The sequence below is a fragment of the Panthera pardus genome, unplaced genomic scaffold, assembly GCF_024362965.1.
Source record: "Panthera pardus isolate Hobbes unplaced genomic scaffold, ASM2436296v1 HiC_scaffold_15, whole genome shotgun sequence".
Classification (NCBI taxonomy): Eukaryota; Metazoa; Chordata; class Mammalia; order Carnivora; family Felidae; genus Panthera; species Panthera pardus.
Genome location: NW_026526710.1, coordinates 35,089,292 through 35,112,459, shown reverse-complemented (window position 1 = coordinate 35,112,459; position 23,168 = coordinate 35,089,292). Strand labels below are relative to the sequence as shown.

At 40.7% G+C, this 23,168-nt stretch overlaps 1 protein-coding gene across 22 annotated transcripts in view; it reads right to left on the bottom strand.

Moving 5' to 3' along the window:
- Positions 1-23,168, bottom strand: part of DLGAP1 (DLG associated protein 1) — an 893,154-nt gene that overhangs the window by 23,800 nt on the left and 846,186 nt on the right. For all 22 annotated transcript variants that reach the window (XM_053902457.1, XM_053902459.1, XM_053902453.1 and 19 more), the window contains one exon: positions 4,908-5,329. In XM_053902457.1, the coding sequence (XP_053758432.1) occupies positions 4,908-5,329 (422 nt within the window). The remainder of the gene's footprint in view (positions 1-4,907; positions 5,330-23,168) is intronic.

Sequence of the window (23,168 nt, the reverse complement as noted above, 5' to 3'; positions counted from 1 at the left end):
ACTGAGCCACCCAGGCGCCCCTGAACCATTTTTAAGTGTACAGTTCAGAGGCATTAAGTATATTCACCAAACATTTTTGAGTATTTAAGAATTGGGATCATTCCAGTGCCTCAGAAAATAAATTAAGCAAGTATGGTCCGAGTCTTCCTTTCTCTCACTCTATTCTACTTACACTTCCATGATGATTTTGAAGACTACGTATCCTGGAAGGGATTTGTCAAAGAGCCACCTTCGTCATGTACCCTGAATGTACCGCCTTGTACGGGACCCAAAGAACACATAAGGTGGCTTGGCCAAGAGACAGATATATCTGGGCTTGACTCATTTGTCAAAGCTATTTTTCTGGGTGTACACAGATTTTTTTTTTTAAAGCTGGTTACTCAGAAATTGGCTGTGCCTACCAGACAGGCTTGGCCTCTCTTCCTCACCGAGCCTCTTATAAAAAAAGAAAAGGTTAAATTAGAGAATGAGTAAAACAAAGGCTCTCCGCAGCTCCGGTCCCAGTTATCAGAACAGAATTGTGGTTGCCAAGGAGCGAGGGACAGATATGTATGGAGAGCTTTAGAGGACAGCACTGAGTGACACACAAGAGTATCATTATCTTGTCAAATGTTATTCATGTTGTATCTGTTCCATCAGACACTTCTGTGTTCTGTGACCTTGGACAAGATACTGCCAGAGAGCTGTTTTGAGGGCAAATAAAACACCTGTCAGTGTCTAGCCCATTGCCCGGGGTATTGTAAGGACAAGATGAATATTCTTTCATGTGCTTCTGTTCTCCCTTTTTCCCATGGAGGGTGGCTATGGCTGTCTGGTCAGACCCTCACTGATTTGGATTTGCCTCCTTTGGAATTGGCGACTCTTTGACCTGGGCATGTGGAGTTACCTCTGCGCTATTCAGAATTCTGGAATGCTGGTGAATTGAAGCTCCTGGGCCTGAAAGATAAAGCTTGCAAGTGCTTGTCGCATGGAATCACATCCCAAGAACTGGGCAGGACATACAGGATTCCTCCAGATCATCCTGCTGACCGACACAGAAGGGTTCTACCATTTCTTTTTTTTTTTTTTTTAATTTTTTTTAACGTTTATTTATTTTTGAGACAGAGAGAGATGGAGCATGAATGGGGGAGGGGCGGAGAGAGAGGGAGACACAGAATCGGAAGCAGGCTCCAGGCTCCGAGCCATCAGCCCAGAGCCTGACGTGGGGCTCGAACTCGCGGACCGTGAGATCGTGACCTGAGCTGAAGTCAGACGCTCAACTGACTGAGCCACCCAGGCACCCCGGGTTCTATCATTTCTATGCCAGGTGTTCCTCTCCCTCTGCCAAACCCTTGTTCTGATCGGCAGGGCTCTTAATCTCACCAAGGATCCCCCTGCCCCCTTCCTACTTTTGGCAACAACGACTTCTAGTTACTCATTGAAAATTCTGTAACTACTGAAGAAAAAACATTTTGCAAGGTAAAATACTTTTGTAACACAGAATTTCCAAAATATTTCCCAGACTCAAATACATATTCACTGATCCCCTCCTATGTACCAGGAACCATCAGAAGGGCAGTGTCTATAAAGATGAATGAGATAAGAATAATTTCTGTCCTCAGCTCATTTTTTCAGTGGAGGAGAGAGACACATAGGCTGCTGTAAAATAATGTTGGAAAGAGCTGATAGACAGATATACAGGCTATTATGGAATCACGAGGGAGACACACCCAACTCAGCCTGAGGGGAGGCATTCCGCAAAGACTTTCAGAAGGTGAGGCCCAAGCTGAGACTTGAAGGGAGAGCCATATTTTGTAGGCGAGATGGGCGTATGTGAATAGATGTTATGGATTTGAATCAGTTTTGTACATTTACAAAAGCATGCATAAAGGCATTTTCATCTAAACTTTGTGTTAGTTGTTTGATCTAAAGTTATAAAGTTATATTAAAAAAACTAATAATTTGGACTCTTCACTACAGACCATTGGCTTTCAAACTGTATTCTAGAAATCCTAGGATTTTTTTGAGATCGGGGGTTGTTAGGGACCTTGGTCCAAGGGACAGTGGACGCTGAGCAGACAGAACTCAGACCATCACCTCCACTGTTCTGTTCTATTTATTGCTGCTGAGTGTAACTATTTTTAATTAGAGAAGGGGTTTCTGATATTAACATATGTTTCAAACGAGTAAGGAAGACCAACTCCCCAGTGAAGCAGGTTTCACGCATACTTGCCATCTAAGACTAATTTATCCAGCTGAGTACTTTTAAAACAAAGTACCAAGAAATACTCCCACCCCTAGTTATCTTTGTCTGTTCTGCAACCATGACCCTCACACCTCCCCCCAGGCAGCAACCTTGCAAAATAAAGTGGAGATTTGATAAAATGTATCTCTACTGCGAAGAAAATGTCCGTAAGGAGTATAGCTTATTAATGGTGGGATCTTCAGGGACAAAGACAGCAGTTTTTATTCTTTAGAAGAAATCTCATTATAGCAAAATACCTTCCTATGGAATGGATTTGCTAAATTCTATTTATAAATCAATGCTTTAAGTAACATGTGAAGTAAAATCCTGTAACAGTGAATAAATGGGTTGCTCCTTCATGTTCATTACTTTGGGACTTTTCCAAGAGTGCACATTTCAAAATACAAAATGCTTCTCTTTGATCCTGAACACACAATGAGAACCTGGTTTTCTGACAAGATTGTCACCTTTCAAATACATGTGTTTGTATCAAAACGTGGTAACTTGTTGTCAGGGCTCCTTTAGTGTCGCAGAAGATTTTCCTAGATCGTTATACCATGACTGTCCTTGTGCATCACTATAAAGCTGGGTTGAGAGAAGTAGATCCAGTCTTAGATGGGAAGAAAACACACGAGTGACTTTCCTGGGTCCTATAGGAAGTCAACCAGGAAGCTAGAATGAGTCCTGAACTAATGAGGTGAATGCACCGAAATCTGAAAATTAGCTTGTTCTGTTGAGCAATAAATACATCAGAGGCTGTTGCTCCTTAGACACCAGCATTTTTCCTAGGAAAATCTAATCAACTCTGGGTATAGCCACCAAGGGAAAAGAAGGGAGGAAGATGTTACTGCTAAGACTTCCTTACTGAAACCCACCCCATCCATTGCTGCTGGGTGGTGTCTCCCTCTCCTGTCACCAGGGCAAAAAGCTAATTCTGCTTGTGGATCAACATTCAGGTGAGCCTGGAGTGACATCAACGGTTAGGGGCAACTGTCAAGGAGGTTACTCTTCCACTGCTAAGTTGTTTGCACTTATAACATGAGGAACGTTTCAGAAACCTACTTACGGGTTTTCTAACCTGCTCATCAAGGCAACAAATAAGCTAGTCAGCCAGTTGATAGGGTTCAGGCAAGAGGAATGAGTGCAGAGAAGAGCTGAGAGCAAGACACAGGGAGGAAATCCCACAGTCTGCTAATTATTCTTTTCCAGACTCAGTTTTCATAAAAAAATACTTCCTTGATGGAAAACTCACTGCCTCGTGACACAATTAGTTTGGTTCATTTAGTAAGTCTATTTACCACAATTAGACATAGGCTCAAGGTCTAATTATAAAGAAATTATTGATATTTTTATTAGGGATGATAATGTATGATGATTATGTAAAAAAAATCCTTATCAGTGGGTACATAGTAATGTGCCACAATGCTTTGGACTTTCTTTAAGATAATCCAGCAAAAATGACTAATGGGGGAAGATAAGAAAATGAGGCTGGCCAGTGGTGTTGGGTGATAGGTACATTGTACTAAACTCTCTACTTCTGTGCATGTTTTATATTTTTTATGAGAAAAAGTTAAATGATTTAAAAAATAGGTCTAAAAAGTCACATCATAACAATACTCTTCTAGGTAGTTCCCACGCAAAAATGAAGATAGGCTTAAACGCTTACCCCTAAATGCCTAAATTTCTTTGATTCAAAAATATCAGTTGGAGGATCCACCATTCATTTGATAATTGTTTTTCAGAGGAAAATAAACACACGACACTGAAATACACGCTGATTATAAACTATATCCCAATTTCAGAGAATTGTTAAAAATGTGGAAAACATGCCTTAGAATTGAGGTAACCTGGTCATTTTGTCAATTGTATGTGTGTGTGTTTAACGTAAGCTCTATGCCCAATGAGGGGCTTGGACTCAAGACACTGAGATCAACAGTCCCATGCTCTATGGACTCAGCCAGTCAGGCGCCCCTTGTTGTCATTTGTTAATAGGAATTATTGTGTTAAAAAGCCAAGTTTGAGAATAACAGTGTGCACGGCCCCCATCATTTACTTATTCATCATTTACTTTAACCCGTTACGTTGAAATTTGTGTTAACTTAGTGGCTGAGGGTTTGCCTTCCTAAAACCAATGAAAGCGCATGCTAAACGGGCTTATGAATCTGAATAAGCCTGGTCCCTACTGGCCTATGCATTATCGGCCTTGTTTTCATATCGTACGTTACGGAAAGTAATAAAACTGTGAGATTATAAATGCCCAGTGCACCTGCACCGGTGACCCTGGACACTCGTCAGAATTACTGTCAATCCCTTAAGAATCAGCACCCATTTCAGGATCCTCTTGGGAAAGAGGAGCGGTTGTAGGAACTCGAGCTGCCCCCCCCCCCCCCCCCCCACGTTGAGCTTGGTACTTTTCAGAGAAGAGATCTAGAGCTAGAGGGCATGGGGCTGGAGCTGGCGAAGGTGTTACACCCGCCCAGCCGGTTTCTTTTTATCGTGCAGCGCGGGGCATCTGGACGCTCAGCCGGAATGGCCCAGCGGTCCCACCCAGTCCGGGCGGCGGGGTGCGGAGCTGCAGGGCCGGGCACCGGAACCGGCAGGGAAGGGAGCGCCAAGCCTAAAGACGCCGCTCAGCCCGCGCGCGAGCGCCGGAAGTGCGGAGTGCGCAGCGGGCGTTACTTACTGTCTTCCGGCAGGTTGTTTTCCCGCTCTTCTCGCTCCATCTGCTGGCACCACCCTTCCATGCGGTCCCGCTCTGCTTGGAGGAGCTTCAGAAACCAGTGGCCGTCCCGGTGGCACACCGACCTTTGGACGGCCTCCAGGGGGTCTTCGGTGATCGAGTCAATCCAGGGATCCGGGGGAGGCAGAATCGAAGGGTCAAAATCCGCATCGAAGTCGTCGTCGGCTGCGCAGGCGTGGTAGTGGTTTCCTGAGCCCTGGATGCTGACGGTGGAGGTGCTCGCGTCCCGGGAGAACTGTCTGGCCATTGGGCCGGGGCACGAATTGTCCTCTATAGACTCCAGAGAGTTTTCCAGATTATCGTGGAAGTCCAGGTCGGCCTGTACGGCTGTCGTCACGCTGTTGGAGCGAGTGAACCTGCGGAAGCTTGGAGGAATGGAGAAAGGAAGATTGAGTTCAAGGCTATTTCTCGAGGCGAGAGCATTTCTACTTTTCTTCATGGGTATGGCAGCAGGGGGTCCTACCCTCTCAGTCTGGCGGGGGTGGGGGGGGGGGGTGGGGAGGATAGGCCCTTGACACAAGCATATCGGTTGCGATAGCTCTTATATACATATCATGGCTCTCTCATTTTTGTTCAATACAATATTAAAGCATCTCTAGAGAAATGTTGGAAGCAATGTGTGTAGCTGTGAAAGCCAGCAAAATGTCCAGAGTCCCAGCTTCCTCCACAGAGCTGGGATGGCTCGAATTCTGATATTCAGGTTGCTGAGGGGTAAGGAAACAATTCTGCATAATTTGCTTAAAAATCCAGGAAACAAAAGCAACCCAACCTGGTCCAGGCCTATTGTGAATCCTGCATAACCACATTTTTTTCTAGGGACAGCGTTTACGAAGTAAGACTTTCTGAAAGCAAACCAAAATGTCATTAGGTTCCTCTTAAAATTAAAACTCCTTCCCCTGGTGAGGATTCATTCACCTGTCTCTTGATCGAAAGGTCATTATTACAATTTGACACAAAGCCTTTGGGGCAAAATCAGCTCACAGTTCTAGAGTTCTCTGGTACCATTCTCCTCTGCACCTTTAATTTCCCTTCCCACAGTCCTTGTACCAAGAGGATACAAGACAACCTGTTCGCAGATTCAGTCTGAGCATTTTATAAGGATATTCATGTAATCGGTGGTTTTCAACCAGATGGCTCTGACATCTCTAGTTGACCCTGACAATGAAGGGGAGGGCATATGGAAGGTGGGAGGGGTGGAGAAGAACAGAGGACCAGTGAATTCTTTCTCAGACAAGGGGTAAGGGGAGGTGTGGGCCTGAAGTAATTTAAAACACTTACAAAAAACTTCATTAGCTCGTAGAGCAGGCAGGCAACAATGGCAGAGAATATAAGTCTACTGAAGGCAGCGTCATGTGCCTGTTGCCTACTCTGTACTTTTTTTTTTTAATTGTTTGTTTATTTTTGAGAGAGAGAGAGCAGGGGAGGGGCAGAGAGAGGGAGACAGAGGATCCAAGAGGGTTCAGCCACTGACAGCAAAGAGCCTAATGTGAGCTCGAACTCAGAAACTGTGAGATCATGACCTGAGCGGAAGTCAGATGCTTAACCAATTGAGCCACTCAGGTGCCCCAGTACTCTTTTATTAAGGTGACCTCTTGATCTAATATTTTTATTTATTTTTTATTGTGAAAAAATATACATAACATAAAATTTACTACTTAAACCATTTTTAAGTGTGCGGTTCAGTGGCATTAAGTACATTCACATTGTTGTACAACCATTAGCATCATGCGTCTACAGAATGTTTTCAGCTTTCTCAGTTGAAACGGTACCCAGTAAACAGCTCCCCTCGGCCCCTTCCTCCCAGCCTATGTCAACCACCATTCTACGTTCTGTCTCTATGGAATTTGACTTCTCTAGCTCTCTCATATAAGTGGAACCATACTGTATTTGTCCTTTTAGGACTGGATTATTTCACCTAGCATGATGCCTTTTTTTACAGTTTAGTTTTGATGGGGGGGGGAAGGGAGGGAGAGAGGGGGAGAGAGAGAATTCCAGGCAGCTGTCAGCATAGAGCCTGAGGTGGGGCTCGAAATCACAAACTGTGAGATCATGACCTGAGCCTAAACCACCATTTGGATGCTAAACTGACTGAGCCACAGGCGCCCCTCATGTAGCAAAATGTCTTTAAGCTTCTTCCATGCTATAACATATGTCAGAATTTCCTTCCTTTTTAAGGCTGAATGATACTCCGTTTTCTGTATATACCACATTTTGTTTATCCATTCATTTGTAGCTGGACACTTGGGTTGCTTCCACCTTTTGGCTATTTTGAATAATGCTTCTTTGGACATGAGTGTACAAATATCTCTTTTTTTCTTTTTCTTTTTTCTTTTTTTTTTTCTTTTTAATTTTTAACGTTAATTTATTATTGAGAGACAGAGAGAGACAGAGCATGAACAGGGGAGGGGCAGAGAGAGGAGGAGACACAGAATCCGAAACAGGCTCCAGGCTCTGAGCTGTCAGCACAGAGCCCGACGCGGGGCTCGAACCCACAAACTACGAGATCATGACCTGAGCCAAAGTCGGATGCTTAACCGACTGAGCCACCCAGGCACCCCCTACAAATATCTCTTTGAGACTGAGTTTTCCATTGTTTTGTGTATAAACCCAGAAGAGAAATTACTGTATCATAGAGTAATTCTATTTTTAATTTTTTGAGGATCTACCATACTGTTTTGCATCACAACAAATCCATTGTTTTCCCCTAGAAAATAAAGCTTTAGAAAAAAAGGTGGCTGCACTATTGATCTGTGTTAGTTGTTAGGATGATCAGCATAATCAAATATGGGGTGATTCTGGCCACTCATTTTATGAAGGTAGAGCAGTCAAAAAAAAGCTGGCCCATCTCATTGTTTGCTGTCTTCAAGAAATTACTTCTGTTGAAGGCATTTTAGCTGGTCATTTTATAAGATCCTTAACTCTCAAATGGGCCAAAAAAAGAATCACATAGTGTGAAAGTCTGAAAGCCATGGTACAGATGTCTTGTACTGGAGCGGAAGGAAGAACAGTTTTGCTCACGTGATTCTTCCGATAGCCACTTACGTCTTGGCTGCAGCCGGCCTTTTCTGCATTCTTCTTATTCATCCCCCTGAATGTTAAATGTCATCTCCTGAAGCTCAGCTTTCTTTGCAGACGCAGGTGTGTGAATTGGATGCCTCTCCTTGCAACAGTTGACATTGCAAGTCAACTTGCAGTCTGGCTGTTCTACTAACACCAAATCTCAACTATGAGAACACTGGGCTTCACTCTCCAAGATCATGGATTGCCAGAGGCATTGCATTTTCCAGACTTAAAGAAGTGCCTTATTTTTTTCTCAATCGCAGCAAACTTGCCAGAGACAGAGTCTGTTCCACACACAAAACAGAGTGACCTCTCCTGTGCCTCTGTTTTTACCTACGCAAAACCATACCACCAGCATTCCTGATAGAGGGCTCCTGGCTCTGAATCCTGTAAAGTATCCACCTTCTTAAGAAAAATTACTTGGCAGTAGATGAGTAGAAGTTTGCAGTTTAGTCACCCAGAAAGAAATAAAAGTTAAGGAAAATTAAAAAGGTTTGGGATTAAAAGCGGTGCCTTTGAACTCAGGCAGCCCTGTCCCGGCTGCCCTGTTTCTCTCAATTAAGTTCCTTAAGCAAGTGCTTTCTTCCACCCAGAGCTTTCAAAGAATGTTCTGCTCTGCAAAACGTTTCATGTCTTTCAAGTGCAAAGTTCCTTCTGAGTGAAGAGCACAATGAAGTTGTTATGGCTGTTTTAGAATTTTGATAGGAACACAAAAGGCGTTGTTGGGTGAATTTCTGTATTTTTAAAAACACAGTGGCTCACTGGTTTGAGCGGCCAACGCTCTTTCCACTCAGGTCAGGATCTTGCAGTTTGTGGGTCTGAGCCCGAGTTGGGCTCTGCACTGACAGCGTGGAACCTGCTTGGGATTCTCTCTTTTCTCTCTCTGCCCCTCCCCTGCTTGCTCTCTGTCTATCCCTTTCAAAAATAAATAAATAAACATTAAAAAAAAAAAAAAGAAGAAGAAGAGATCGGTTGCTGAGAGGTGGTATAAACCCATAAGCTGACCCCAGGGGCTTGCCATTTCCAAACCTACAATGCCAGTCGTAAAGCTTCTTAGTACTTCATGCCCTGAAGGCACAATGTGTAATCATGACAACTTCTGTAAAGGACCGGCCAATATTCTGACCTAAGGAGCAGGAAACCATGAAACCAAAGACTGGATCAACCAGTATGGGACACAAAACCCTGTCTGTTTGGGACAGCAAGGGGAAAGTCACTTGGTCACATTCACTCTGCTGTTACTTTGTGCACTTTCTCTGAAACACATTTATACGTGTAATAGGAGGATTTTCTGCTGCCCATCCCCTCCCGGTGACTTTTCTGCACGTAGAAATCAACACAAAGATGGCACATGATGGGACTGCATTTAAATAAAGTTCAGTCACGAGCAAAACAAACAAACAAACCAAAACAAAACCTAAGCACAGTCAGTGTCTTTAGGACTTGCAAGGTGTTCAACTGTGTGAGACCCAAGCCATAAACTTATCTGGAGGAGACGAACTCAGTCATTCTGTTACCGAATCCTCTAGCCTCTGGTTATCTTCTTCATCCCTCTCATTCACATAATGGTTGCTTTCCAGGGCTAACTCTAGTTTCAAAGGGAGAAACACTAGTTCTGTGCTGTTTGTTCTTTCTTTGTGGGAGGCTTTAGACATTCTTCACTAAGCCTGCTGTCAAGGCTGAATAGATGTGGGATCTGAAAATGCTACTCTTCAAAAGTGCAACCATCTGGGTATTTTGTGAAATGGCACCCTTTAACTGATGTAAAAACCCAAGACGTCTCCTTATATAAAAGATAGATCAAAAGAAAGGTGTGGGGGTGAGAGGAGATTGAGATCAAGAATTAAAACCTGCTAAAAAAGAGATTCTCTCTCATCAGATCAGCTTCCCAGTTAGAACAGCTCATGGAGGAACCTAGGCGGAATACAACCCTGTCGCGGATTCAGTGGGAAGGGACCCTCCTGCTCCCCGTTTGAGATGGTCAGCGCTGTCTTATTGACAGATTTTAAAGCTACCTCAAGGGGCACCTGGATAGGCTCAGTTGGTTAAGCATCTGACTTTGGCTCAGATCATGATCTCACGGTTCAAGAGTTCAAGCCCTGTATCAGACTCTGTGCTGACAGCTCGGAGCCTGGAGCCTGCTTTGGATTCTGTGCCTCCCTCTCACTCTGCCCCTCCCCTGCTCTGTCTCTCTCTCAAAGATAAATAAGCATTAATAAAAAAATAAATATCTTTAAAAATTCATTAAAAAAATAAAACTACCTCAAAACAAGCATCCATTCATTATTCAAAATCCATTGTGTCCATTCTTTTACCTGAAGATCTCTTTCAGCAAAGGAAAACAGAGTACGTTTTCTACGTAAAAACTCCCTCTTTTGTAATGCGTTTATCAATTAAAGAAAGGGAAGAAACGGACAGTATTGACAGTGGGCTTGTGATCATCAGCTAGCTTCTGAGAGGGCCTGGCATGTTGCCAGCCCCCTTTCAGTACCAGCTGGGCAGGTGCTAGTATCCTTGATGGGCTGTCACTATAGGAACCTTGGTTAGGAGTCTCAACAAAACATCCTCGAACTGACTGCGCCCCAGTAGCCAGAGCAGTAGGTCACTCCTTGACTGTTGACCCCAGGTAACTAACAAAAGCCTGAGAGGTCTCACTCATTATTTGTCTTACTGTCTTATTTTGGTGTCAAACGGAGGCCATAGGCTTGTGAGTTGGAGGATCATTTTTCTTTTGCAAACTACATTATCTGTAAAAACATGTGAAAAGGAAGAAAGAAAAACAGAGAGGGAGAGAGAGAAGACAGAAAGAAGAAGGGAAGGAAGGGAGGAAGGTAAGAGGGAGGGAAAAAGATGGAGGTGGGGGAGAGAGAAGAAAAAAGGAAGGAAGGAAGGAAGGAATGGAGGAGAAAATGTATGAGGCTTATCAGGAATTATGCCAAGAGTCAGGCTTTTAAAATTTGAAATGCATGAATGCCACACCTTTCAAACTCCAGTGTATTGTAAGTGCTATTTGGCTAAGTCATGGTATTGTTAACTTGGCAAGGAAAAGAAGTGATTTGCCAAATGTAATATCAAGGGTGGGTCCTAGGCTATGTAGTACTCCAAAGAAGCTGTGAACAGTGGGAATTGGTCCAAGCTTCCAGGTTGTTTGACCGCCAACAGTCTAAGTTTGTGGTCCCGAACTGGCTGTCAGAAGATGTCTCAATGTTGGCTTCTTGTTTTAACATCTTGCTTAGTTGAGGGGCACCTGGGTGGCTCAGTTGTTAAAGCATCTGACTTCAGCTCAGGTCATGATCTCATGGTTTGTGAGTTGAGTTCTGCCTTGGGCTCTGTGCTGATAGTTTGGAGCCTGCTTGGGATTCTCTCTCTTTCCCTCTCTCTCTCTGTCCCTCCTGTAATCATGCGCACTCTCTCTCTCAAGATAATTAAATAAACTATAAAAGAAAATCCTGCTTAGTTGAAAAGTCACAACTCACTACAAACCCCACTGTTTATGTATTTAAGTCATTTACAGTCAAAAGGATCTTTTATAGTCGTTGACTTTATGCTCAAAGAGAAAACAAGACTACCTTTGCACATGCTTGTTACATCCAGTTATGAAGCCATGAGCTTTAAAGTGTGAAGCAAGGAAAATTTTTAAAACTTAGAATATTTTGGAAATAGAGGTAATTTTGGTGAAAAAACAAGACTCGAATTATTCCTATTCACAGAGACATTTGTTTCTAGAAATGGGGAGCAACTTTCATAATAGCTTGAAGGCAATTTCCTTCAACGCCTATGACCCTATCTGTGCATTCACCGACCTGCCGAAATGGCAGGTGTCATTCACGACCACATTTGATGCATTTTTTCCCCTTAGCATTAAATGTGTCCCCGGGGGTCTGAGTATTATTTCATAATGTACAAAAGGTATACTAGGAGAGAAGGAGATGGCTCCACCAAATGGAGATAAGAAAGACAAGAGACTTTACGCAAATCATCCAAGTATCCATCTGCTCCCATTCCCATACCATAAATGAAGTATAAATGGAAAGCTCTTGGCTTTCCCTTTGCACACATGCACCTCCAAACACACAGATCCTGCTCAAGACAATCACTGTTACCCAACTTCACCGATTTAATAAAGGAATGGCAGGCAGCCATGGAGAGTTGATGAGGGAAGGAAAGAGGTCACAAAGTGATTTCCTACCCACTTATTCTAGGAAAAGCTTTCTCCTTTAATCCCCTGGATACTGAAGACAAATAGCCCTTGCAGTAACACTGACTCTCACTTGGATGATTTCTAGATACAGATCCCAGCCAGTTAAGAAGCAGTTTACAAAGACACAGATAAAGATATTAAGGGGCACCTGGTTGGCTCAGTCAGTGAAGCACGTGACTCTTGATCTTGGGGTTGTAAGTTCGAACCCCACATTCGGCATGGAGGTTACTTAAAAATAAAATCTTAAAATAATTTAAATATATACACACCGGAAAAATAACGGTTTGGAATTTTCTTTCCAGAAAAGTGCTGTGAGACCAGGAGCTTCTCTCTGTGCACTAAAGACAGATGTCAATTTGTCAATTTGACACTGTTAATAAATAAGAGTATATAATATCAAAGCCTCTACCGCTCCTTAACATTTTCAGTTTTAGAGACCAAAGATGATCACTTTATAATTGTTCCAAGATATATCATAAATATTTACCCCCATAAAAGGTAGCTGGGTTGCAACAGGGGCAGGTAGCCAGAACCTGTATCACACACTTACCCACACTTCTCTTATTTCTGAACTAGAGATTATGACGGCAACACAGCTACCTGGGAAATACGACGATAAGCAGGAAGGCAAGATCTAGGAGATTAAACCTAGACCTCAACAAAGAGTCTCCGTCTATGTATGATGCTACTCTAAATTTGAGGAAACACTGCTGGAATGTTGAATCAGAGAACTTACACATAAAAAGAGGTTATTGATGTTAATTATATTCAACTCCCACAGTTTATTTATTTAATTTTTTAAATGTTTCTTTATTTTTGAGAGAAAGAGAGAGAGCACAAGCGGGGGAGGGACAGAGACAGAAAGGGAGACACAGACTCTGAAGCAAGCTCCAGGCTCTGAGCTGTCAGCACAGAGCCCAGCGTGGAGCTTAAACCCACAAATTGTGAGATCATGACCTGAGCTGAAGTCAGACGCTCAATCCACTGAGCCACCCAGGCGCTCCCTCCAACACCCACATTTTAAAGACAGATAGGTAGTTACTTTCAGACTGGATCTCTTGACTGGAATATTTTCCCCCCCACAGCTTCAGTACATTCCCATACATTCTAGGACCTTTCAAGCCACAGAGTAGTGCTCAATAACAGGGCTTACCCCACTTTAGTCTAAATAAAACATATATGGACGATTTCTGCTTTTGGCCAAGATGGGGTAAGAATGACTGAATTTATTCTTCTATCTGAAACAACTAAAAAAAAAAAAAAGGAAAAATATATGAAACAAGTGTTTTCAAGATACTTGATGTCAGACAATGAAGAGCAGTGATCATGAGATGTGGGAAACAAACAAGTTCAGTGATTACCTGTGTTGACTGATCAGAGAAAATGTCCAGGCCGCAGCACAGGGAGGGGTCTCTGTGTGGTGCTAGCAGTCTCCCTGACTTGATGAGACATAGCTGGGAGTCCCAGGAGGGGACTTGCAGTGGGAGTTTGCAAGGCAGAGTGTGGCAGAAGAGAGAACTGCACAGAGAGAACCCAGAGATTCTCGCAGGGTCTCAATAGAGTATTTATCCACAGTGAATGCATGGGGTAAGAAACCTACCCATAGCTGGAGTATATTTGTCCCTCTTTGGAAAAAAAAAACCAAAAAACAACAACAACAAAAAAAACAACAAAAAAAAAAACAAAAAAAAAATGCATCTTTTAATTAATTAATTTACTTTTTAAATTTTTAGAAAATTTTTATTTATTTTTGAGAGAGAGAGAGGCAGAGTGTGAGTGGGGGAAGGGCAGAGAGAGAGGGAGACACAGACTCTGAAGCAGGCTCCAGGCTCTGAGCTGTCAGCACAGAGCCTGGTATGGGGCTCGAACTCATGAATCATGAGATAATGACCTGAGCTGAAGTCAGATGCTTAACTGACTGAGCCACCCAGGCGCCCTCAAAAAGCATCTTTTTAAAATGACAAAATAATGACTCTTGATATACAAAAGCTGTAAGCTGTCATCATGAGCACACATGCACTATAAGACAGGTTAAAAGAAGTCTTTTAAGGGTAAGGAAAATGATGCTAGATGGAAATTTGGATCTACACAAAGGAATGAAGAACACTGGAAATCATAACTTTGTGAACAAATAGGATTTTTTCCCCTTTTATTTAAATTGTGTTAAAAATAACTTTAAAGCAAAAATAATAATATATTATGGATTTTTAATACATGTAGAAGTAAAATGTTTGATAACGATAGCACTAATGTGGGTAGTAGAGGAATGGAAACATATTATTTTAAGATTCTTATATACAAAATGATCTAATTTCCATTGAAGGTATATTGTAATAAATTAAAGATATACATGATAATCTCTATAGCGACCACTAAAAAATACAATAGAAAGTTATAGCTAATAAGAAAACAAAGGGAATAAAATGGAATCATAAAAAGACAATCCAAAGGAAAGCAGAAAAAAATGGAATATAGGACAAAGAAGAGATAATAAATAACAAATACAAGCTGGCAGAATTAAACCCAAACACATCAACAATTACATTAAATTTAAGTGGTCTAAGTATTCCAATGAAAAGGAAGAGGTGAGATTTGATTAAAAAGCAAAACCTAACTATATGCTGCCCATAAAAACCACTTTTTAAAAGAAGTTTATTTATTTATTTTTTAAAAAGAGAGTACAAGTGAAGGAAGGGTGGAGAGAGAAGGAAGGAGAATTGCAAGCAGGTTCCACACTCCAGTGCAGAGCCTGATGTGGGGCTTAAACTCATGAATGGTAAGACCATGACCTGAGCAGAAATCAAGAGTTGGACACTTAACTGACTGAGTCACCCACGTGCCATTAAAAATTTCTTTAAAAAAAGATTTACTTATTTTTGAGAGAGAGAGAGAGAGAGGGAGAGAGTGAGCAGTGGAGGGGCAGAAAGAGAGGGAGAACGAATCTCAAGCAGGCTTTGCACTATCAGCATAGAGCCCAACATGGGGCTCAAACTCACGAATGGTGAGATCATGACCTGAGCCGAAATCAAGAATTGGATGCTTAATTGACTGAGTCACCCAGGTGCCCCCCAAACCACTTTAATTATAAAGACATGAATAATTTAAAAGTGAAAGAATGAAAATGATACATCATGCTAACACTAATGAAAAGAAAATTCTCGGTAGAGCATGTGACTCTTGATCTTGGGGTCATGAGTTTGAATCCCATGTTGGGTGTAGAGCTTAAGAAAAAAAAGAAAGAGAGAAAAAAAGAAAGTTCAATTGCTATCTTAATATCAGGCAAGGTAGATTTCATAACAAAAAAATATTGCCAGGGAGAAAGAGGGATGTTTCCTAATGATAAAGGAGCCAATTCATCAAGAAGATATAATAATCTTAAATGTTTATGTACCTAAGAAGAGATCTTCAAAATACATGAAGCAAAAATTGATAGAACAATAAGGAGAAATAGATAAATTCACAATTATAGTCAGAGGTTTCAACATTTCTTTCTCAATAATTGATAGAATGTATAGACAGAAAATCAGAAATTTATAGAGAAATTTAAAAAACTAACCTGACCTAATTGGCATTTACAGAATACTCCACTTAAAAATAGCATAATAACATTTTATTTCAAGTACACACAGATTATTTAGCAAGATAGACAGTATTTTGGGCCACAACACAAATCTCAATGAATTTTAAAGGATTCAAGACATAAAGTATAGAGTCTGGTCACAATAGAATTAAATAGAAATCAATAACTAAATGATATTTACCAAGTCTCAAAATATTTGTGAGCTAGATAACACAAAGACTATGAACACAAATAAGGAGATTAGGAAACATTTTGAACTGAATGAAAATGAAAATACAATAATCAGAATTTGTGGGATGTAGTTAAAACAGTACTTAAGGGGACATTTATAGCATTGACATCAATAATACAAAAAAATAAAGGTCTCAATTCAATGTTCATCTGCTACTTTAAGAAATTAAAAAATAGAAGAGCAAATGGATTCTATGGTAAACAGAATAAAGGAAATGAAAAAGACAAAAGCAAAAATCAATCAAATAGAAAACAGAAAAATAATAGAGAAATATCAGTAAAGTCAAAGCTTTTTTCTTTTAAAAATTGATAAAATTAATAATCTTCTAGCCAGACTGATGAGGAAAAAAAAGAAAAGACACACATTACCAATATCAGAAAGGAGAGAGGTGTCATCACTACAGATTCTATAGCTATTAAAATTATGTTAAATGAATATCATGAACAACTTTATACCAACAAATTGGATAACGCAGATGAAGTAGACAAATTCCTTGAAAGACAAACTATCAAGGATCAAGTAAGAAGAAATCAATGACGTAAATAGCCCTATATCTATTAAAGAAATTGAATTTGTAGTTAAAAATTTTTTGCACAAAGCAAACTCCACATCCAGGCAGTTTCACTGGTTAACTCAGTTAAATATCTAATTAAAAAAAATTATAACAATTTTACACAAACATTTTTAGAAAATTGAGGAGGAAAAAACACCAACGACAGCAAAGACAATACAAGAAAACTACAGAACAATTATTCTAACACCAAAGACAGCAAAGGCAATACAAGAAAACTACAGAACAATATTTCTCATGAATACAGATGCAAATATTCTTAACCAAATATTAGCAAATTAAATCCAATGACATATAAAAAGGATTATACATGATGACAAATTGGGGTTATCCCAGAATGTAAAGTTGGGTTAACATTAAAAAATCAGTCAAAGACAACTGAATAGCCACATGCAAAATAATGAAATTGGATCCTTACCTCACACCACATAGAAAAGTTTGCTCAAAATAGGTCAAAAGCCTGAATTTAAAAGTTAAAACTCTGGGGGCGCCTGGGTGGCGCAGTCGGTTAAGCGTCCGACTTCAGCCAGGTCACGATCTCGCGGTCCGTGAGTTCGAGCCCCGCGTCAGGCTCTGGGCTGTTGGCTCGGAGCCTGGAGCCTGTTTCCGATTCTGTGTCTCCCTCTCTCTCTGCCCCTCCCCCGTTCATGCTCTGTCTCTCTCTGTCCCAAAAATAAATTTAAAAAAAAAACAAAAAAACAAAAAAAAAACGTTGAAAAAAAAAAAAGTTAAAACTCTGAAATTCTTTGAGGAAAACATAGGGGCAAGTCTTCATTATTTTGGATTTGGCAATTGTTTCTTAAATATGACATTGAAAACACAAGTGATGAGAAAAATTGGACATCATCGAAACTAAAAACTTTTGTGCATTCAAAGGCACTATCAACAGAGTAAAAAGACAACCCAAAGAGGGAGAGAAGATATTTGTAAGTCATATATCTGATGAGGGTCTGGTATCCAGAATATATAAGGAACTCTTACACTACTTAACAATAAAAACAAGTAACCTAATTTTTTTAAGATTTAAAAAAAATTTTTTTTAATGTTTATTTTGAGAGAGAGAGAGAGAGAGCATCAATGCAGGAGGGGCAGAGAGAGAGACACACACACAGAATCTGAAGCAGGCTCCAGGATCTGAGCTGTCAGCACAGAGACTGATGCGGGGTTTGAACTCGTGAATCGGGAGATCATGCATGACCTGAGCCGAAGTTGGACGCTTAAGCATCTGAGCCGCCCAGGTGCCCCAAACAAAACCTAATTTTAAAATGGGCAAAAGCTGGGCACCTGGGTGACTCGGTCAGTTAAGTGACTGACTACAGCTCAGGCCATGATCTCAGCAGTTTGTGGGTTTGAGCCCACAGCGGGCTCTGTGCTGACAGCTTGGAGCCTGCTTCAGATTCTGTGTCTCCCTTTCTCTCTACCCCTTCCCCACTTGTGTCCTCTCTCTCTCTCTCTCTCTGTCTTTTTCTCTCTCTCTCTCTCTCTCAAAAATAAACATTAAAAAATGTTTTTAAATAAAAAAATGGGAAAAGGACTTAAATAGATATATCTCCAAAGAGATAAACAAATGTCCAGTGAACACATGAAAAGATAATCAACATCAGTAGTCATTAAGAAAATGCAAATTTAAGCCGCAATGAGATACCACTTCATATCTACTAGGATAGTCATAATTTTTAAAAATGAAAAATAACAGGTGTTGGCAACAAAAAAAAATGGAGAAATTGGAACACTCATACACTCTTGGTGGGAATGTAAAATGGTGTAGTTGCTGTGGAATATAATTTGGTGCTTCCTCAAAAAGGAATCCTAAACATAGAATTAGCATATGACCCAGCAATTGTACTCCTAGGTAAATACCAAAAAGAATTAAAGACAGATGTTCAAACAGAAACTTGTACACGAATGTTTGTGGTAGCTGTATTCATAATAGCCAAAAGATAAAACATCCCAAATGTCCATGAATGGATGAATGAATAAATAATGTAGTGTAACCATATTATGGTTATTCAGCCATAAAAGGGAATGAAATACTGTTTCAGGCTACAACATGGGTGAACCTCAAACCTGAAACAAAAGGCCACATATTGTATGATTCCATTTATAAGAAATATCCAGAATATGGGGTGCCTGGTTGGCTCAGTCAGTTAAGTTTCTGATTCTTGGTTTTGGCTCAGGTCATGATCTCACATTTTCTGAGTTCCAGCCATGCATTGGACTCTATGCTGACAGTGTGGAGCCTGCTTGGGATTCTCTCTCTCTCCCTCTCCCTCTGTCTCTCTCGTCTCCCTCCCTCTCTCTTTGCCCCTCCCCTGCTCACACACATACTTTTTCTCCCAAAATAAATAAACTTTAAGAAAAAAAAAATATCCAGAATAGGCAAATCCATAAAGACAGAATACAGATTAGCAGTTTCAAAAGGCTCGAAGGGTGAATAGGCAGCGACTATTTAATGGTTATAGGATTTTTGTTCAAAGTGATGAAAATATTTTGGAACTAGATAGTGGCAATGGTTGTGCAATACTGTGAATGTACTTAATGCCACTGAATTGTACAGCAAAAATGGTCAAGGTGGTAATTAAAAAAAAGGTTTTTAAGTTTATTCATTTATTTTTAGAGAGAGAGAGAGGAAGAGAGAGCATGATTGGGGAGGGGCAGAGAGAGAGGGAGAATGAAAGAATCCCAAGCAGGCTCTGCATTGTCAGCACAGAGCCCAATGGGGGGGGGGGGGGGTCTCAAACTCACAAACTGTGAAGTCATGACCTGAGCCGAAATCAAGAGTTGGATGATCAACTGACTGAGCCAGGCAGACACCCTGGTCAATTTTACTTTATATGTATTTTAACATAATTAAAACAAAAATCAATCAGTGCAGTTCATTATATTAAATAGTTTAAATGAAAAACCTTGTGATATCTTTTTTTTATTAAAAAAAAATTTTTTTTAACGTTTATTTATTTTTGAGACAGAGAGAGAGAGAGCATGAACCGGGGAGGGGCAGAGAGAGAGAGGGAGACACAGAATCTGAAACAGGCTCCAGGCTCCGAGCTGTCAGCACAGAGCCTGACGCGGGGCTCAAACTCACGGACCGTGAGATCATGACCTGAGCTGAAGCTGGACGCTCAACCGACTGAGCCACCCAGGCGCCCCAGATATCTCTTTAGATAAAAAAAAAAAAAAGCATTTGACAAAATCCAATATCCATTTCTGATTACAATTCTCAACACACTAGAAATAGACAGAAACTTCCTCAATTCAGTAAAAGGCATTTACCAAAAACCTAAAGCTCACATAATATTTAATGGTGAAAGACTGCATATTTTTACGGGAGATCAGGAAGAAGGCAAGGGTGTCCACACTGCATCCAGATGAAAAGAAGAAATAAATCTGTCCTTTTTTTTGTAGATAACACAATAGTCTAGAAAATCGTATATAGACTCTACAAAAGTCACTAAAACTAATAGGCGAGTTTAGTGACATTACAGGATAGAAGATCAACACACAAAAATCAATGGTATTTGTCTGACCTAATAAAAGACAGGTGGTAAGTGAAGTAAGAATAAATATCCTTTATAATATCAGGAAAAAAAATATCTATGGACAAATCTGACAAAGTATGTGCAAGATGTTTACACTGTGAATTGCATAATATTGCTAAAGAAAAAAAGAGAGATTGTTAAGATGTCAAATCTCCAGTGATGAATAGAGTCAATGCAATCTCAATCAAAATCCAGTAGGTCTAACAGAAATGGACAAACTCTTTCTAAAACTCATTATGGAAAGGCAAAGGACCAGGGCACCTGGCTGGCTTAGTTGGTTAAGTGCCAGACTCTTGATTTCAGCTCAGGTCATGATCTCATGGTTTGTGAGTTCAAGCCCCTCATTGGGCTCTACATTGACAGTGAGGAACCTACTTGAGATTCTCTCTCTCCCTCACTCTCTGCCCCTCCCCCACTTGTGCTCGTGCTCCCTCTCTCAAAATAAATAAATAAACAAACTTAAAAAAAAAAGGCAAAGGACCTAGAGTGGCAAAAAGAAAAAAAAAAACTTTGAAAAAAGGAAGTTGGAGGACATATACTAACTGCAAAACTTACTATAAAGCTACAATAGTTAAAACAGTGTGGTATTGGCATGAAGATAGGCAATTAAATCAATGGAACAGCACAGAGAATACAAAAATAGATCCATACACATATATCAATAAATATTTTCAAAGGATATCTTATTTAAATAAAATTCTAGAAAATGCCAACAAGTGGGAACAAGTAAGGCAAGGGGTAGGGGAGGAGAGGTGGGTGGGCAGGAGGGGCTGACTATAAAGGGGTAAGTGGAGACTTTTGGAGGTGATGGATGTGTTCTCTATTTTGATGGTGGTGATAGTTCCATTATGTATACATTTATGATAAATATATGCAAAAATTGAACAAATTACACACTTCATACATACAGTTAATTGTATGTCCATTTCAATAAAGCCACTAAAACAATGATGGGATTTGAAGAGGTCAGATATTTGCACCCTCAAGTGCCTACCTCTGAGTTAAAGTGGTGCAGATTTTTTCAGGAGCTATTTGCAAATGGGCATCAAGAACATTAAAAAAATGTTTGAAATCTTTAGACCCAGAAATTTGAAATTAGACCCAGAAATGGAATAATCTGAAGTAGCAAAAATACTTGTTGCACAAAGGTAATCATCATAGTACTATACATTACTATTTTGATCAGTCACTTTTGATTTTTATCAAAGTGATACCTGCACACAGTTTTAAAATATCAAGTAGTTCTGCAAGGCTGGCTAGGAAAAATGGGAATCCCTGCTCCAGTGATGCAATAATTTTCTGTTCCACAGGCAGCTACTTTTAAATACTACCTCTAAATAACAAATATTGTTATTTGTTTATTATTTAGTTTTTGTCTTTAGGAAAGGTGAACCTTTAGATTTTTCCCACCTCATCTTCATTCCCTCTTCCTCCTCATTCTCTGTCTCTGTCTCCATCCCTGTCTCTGTTTCTGTCATTCCCTCTTCCTCCTCATTCTCTCTCTGTCTCTGTCTCCATCCCTGTCTCTGTTTCTGTCTGTCTGTCTATCTGTCTCTCTCTCTCTCCCACACACACACACACACACACACACACACACACACACACACACACACTTCTGGTCTGTGTCATTATTTTTTCCATTCTCCTGTTATAGTTACATTGTAAATTTGATTAAATTTTCAGAACTTGCTTTTTGTGACTACATTATTATGACCAGGAAATAGCATTCACAGCTGATTGTGTGTTATGGCCTCAGTTGTGTGCTTCTCCCCCAGCAAATTCCTGTATGACAGTCCTAACCCCCAGTACCTCAGAATGTGACTGGTTTCGGAGGCAGGGTCTTTAAAGAGTTAATTAAAGTAAAATGAAGTCATATGAGTGGGCCCTAATCCAGTGTGATTGATATCTTTAAAAGAAGAGGGACACAGACAGACACAGAGGGAAAAACATCTGAAGACACAGGGGGAAGACAGCCATCCACAAACCAAGGGCCACAGAAGAAACCCTATCAACCCTATCAACACCTTGATCTTGGACTTGTAGCTTTTGAAACTGTGAGGAAATAAATTTCTGCTGTTTAAGCCACCCTGTCTGTGGTGCTTCACTCTAGCAGCCCTAACAAATCACTATGCCATATTATATTCTCCTTCCTGCACATTTTTTTTCCTTTTGAAAAGTTTGCTTAATTTTTATGTACCTAGCATTTACTCAATCCTCAAAATACCCTCAGATGTGTAGTTTCCTCTGCATGCATTGGAACAAACACATCAGGTATTCTACAAGTCTTCTTGAATTCATCTTTCACAGAGCTTCTGACCTGCTCCATCAGGCCCAGTCACTCCCTAGACCTGCTGCATAACTGTTACTGTTGTCTGGAGACTTCTCTTCTCCATCATCCTGAGGCCTCCCTTTCCCCCCTTTCTTGGGTTGAATTACTCTACTCGTTTCCTTGATTACTTCTTTGCTTTTCCTCTTTTGTGCTTTTTTCTGGAAATCTCTTCAATTTCTCTTCCAACTCTGGGGATTTCCAGTTGTGCTATTAAATTTTTAATTTCTAAGAGCACTTTTCTTTGTCTTCCCACCTCACCGCCCCTTTCCGCCGCCTGCCTCGTAGCCCAGGAGGGTAAGATGCTCTGTCAGAGACCATGTCAATATTCACTTCTGTCATGAAGTATTCCTTGCCCACCTTTCCCTTCTTCTCTCTCAGGAATAACTTTTTAATTTTCTGAATGTTCCTTAAAACTTTTGGTTCTTTTTTTATGACTCTTCTCTGCTCTGAGTTTGCTGATTGTTAGCCAGTCTGCTTATGCTTGAAAGGCACAGTAAAAGCCTCCTGAGAAGTCTGTGCTTTAGGGAGGGACATATCCACTGGGACCCTCAGTGTAGGGTGATCTCAGTGGGCTCTCACCTTGCAAAATCCCTGATGTCAATGTGTCTTTGGGTCCTTGGGCTTGGACTGTCCCGTTTCCCCACGATAGATTATTCCATAGTTCTGCTTTGAAGGAATCAGACTGGCCGCCA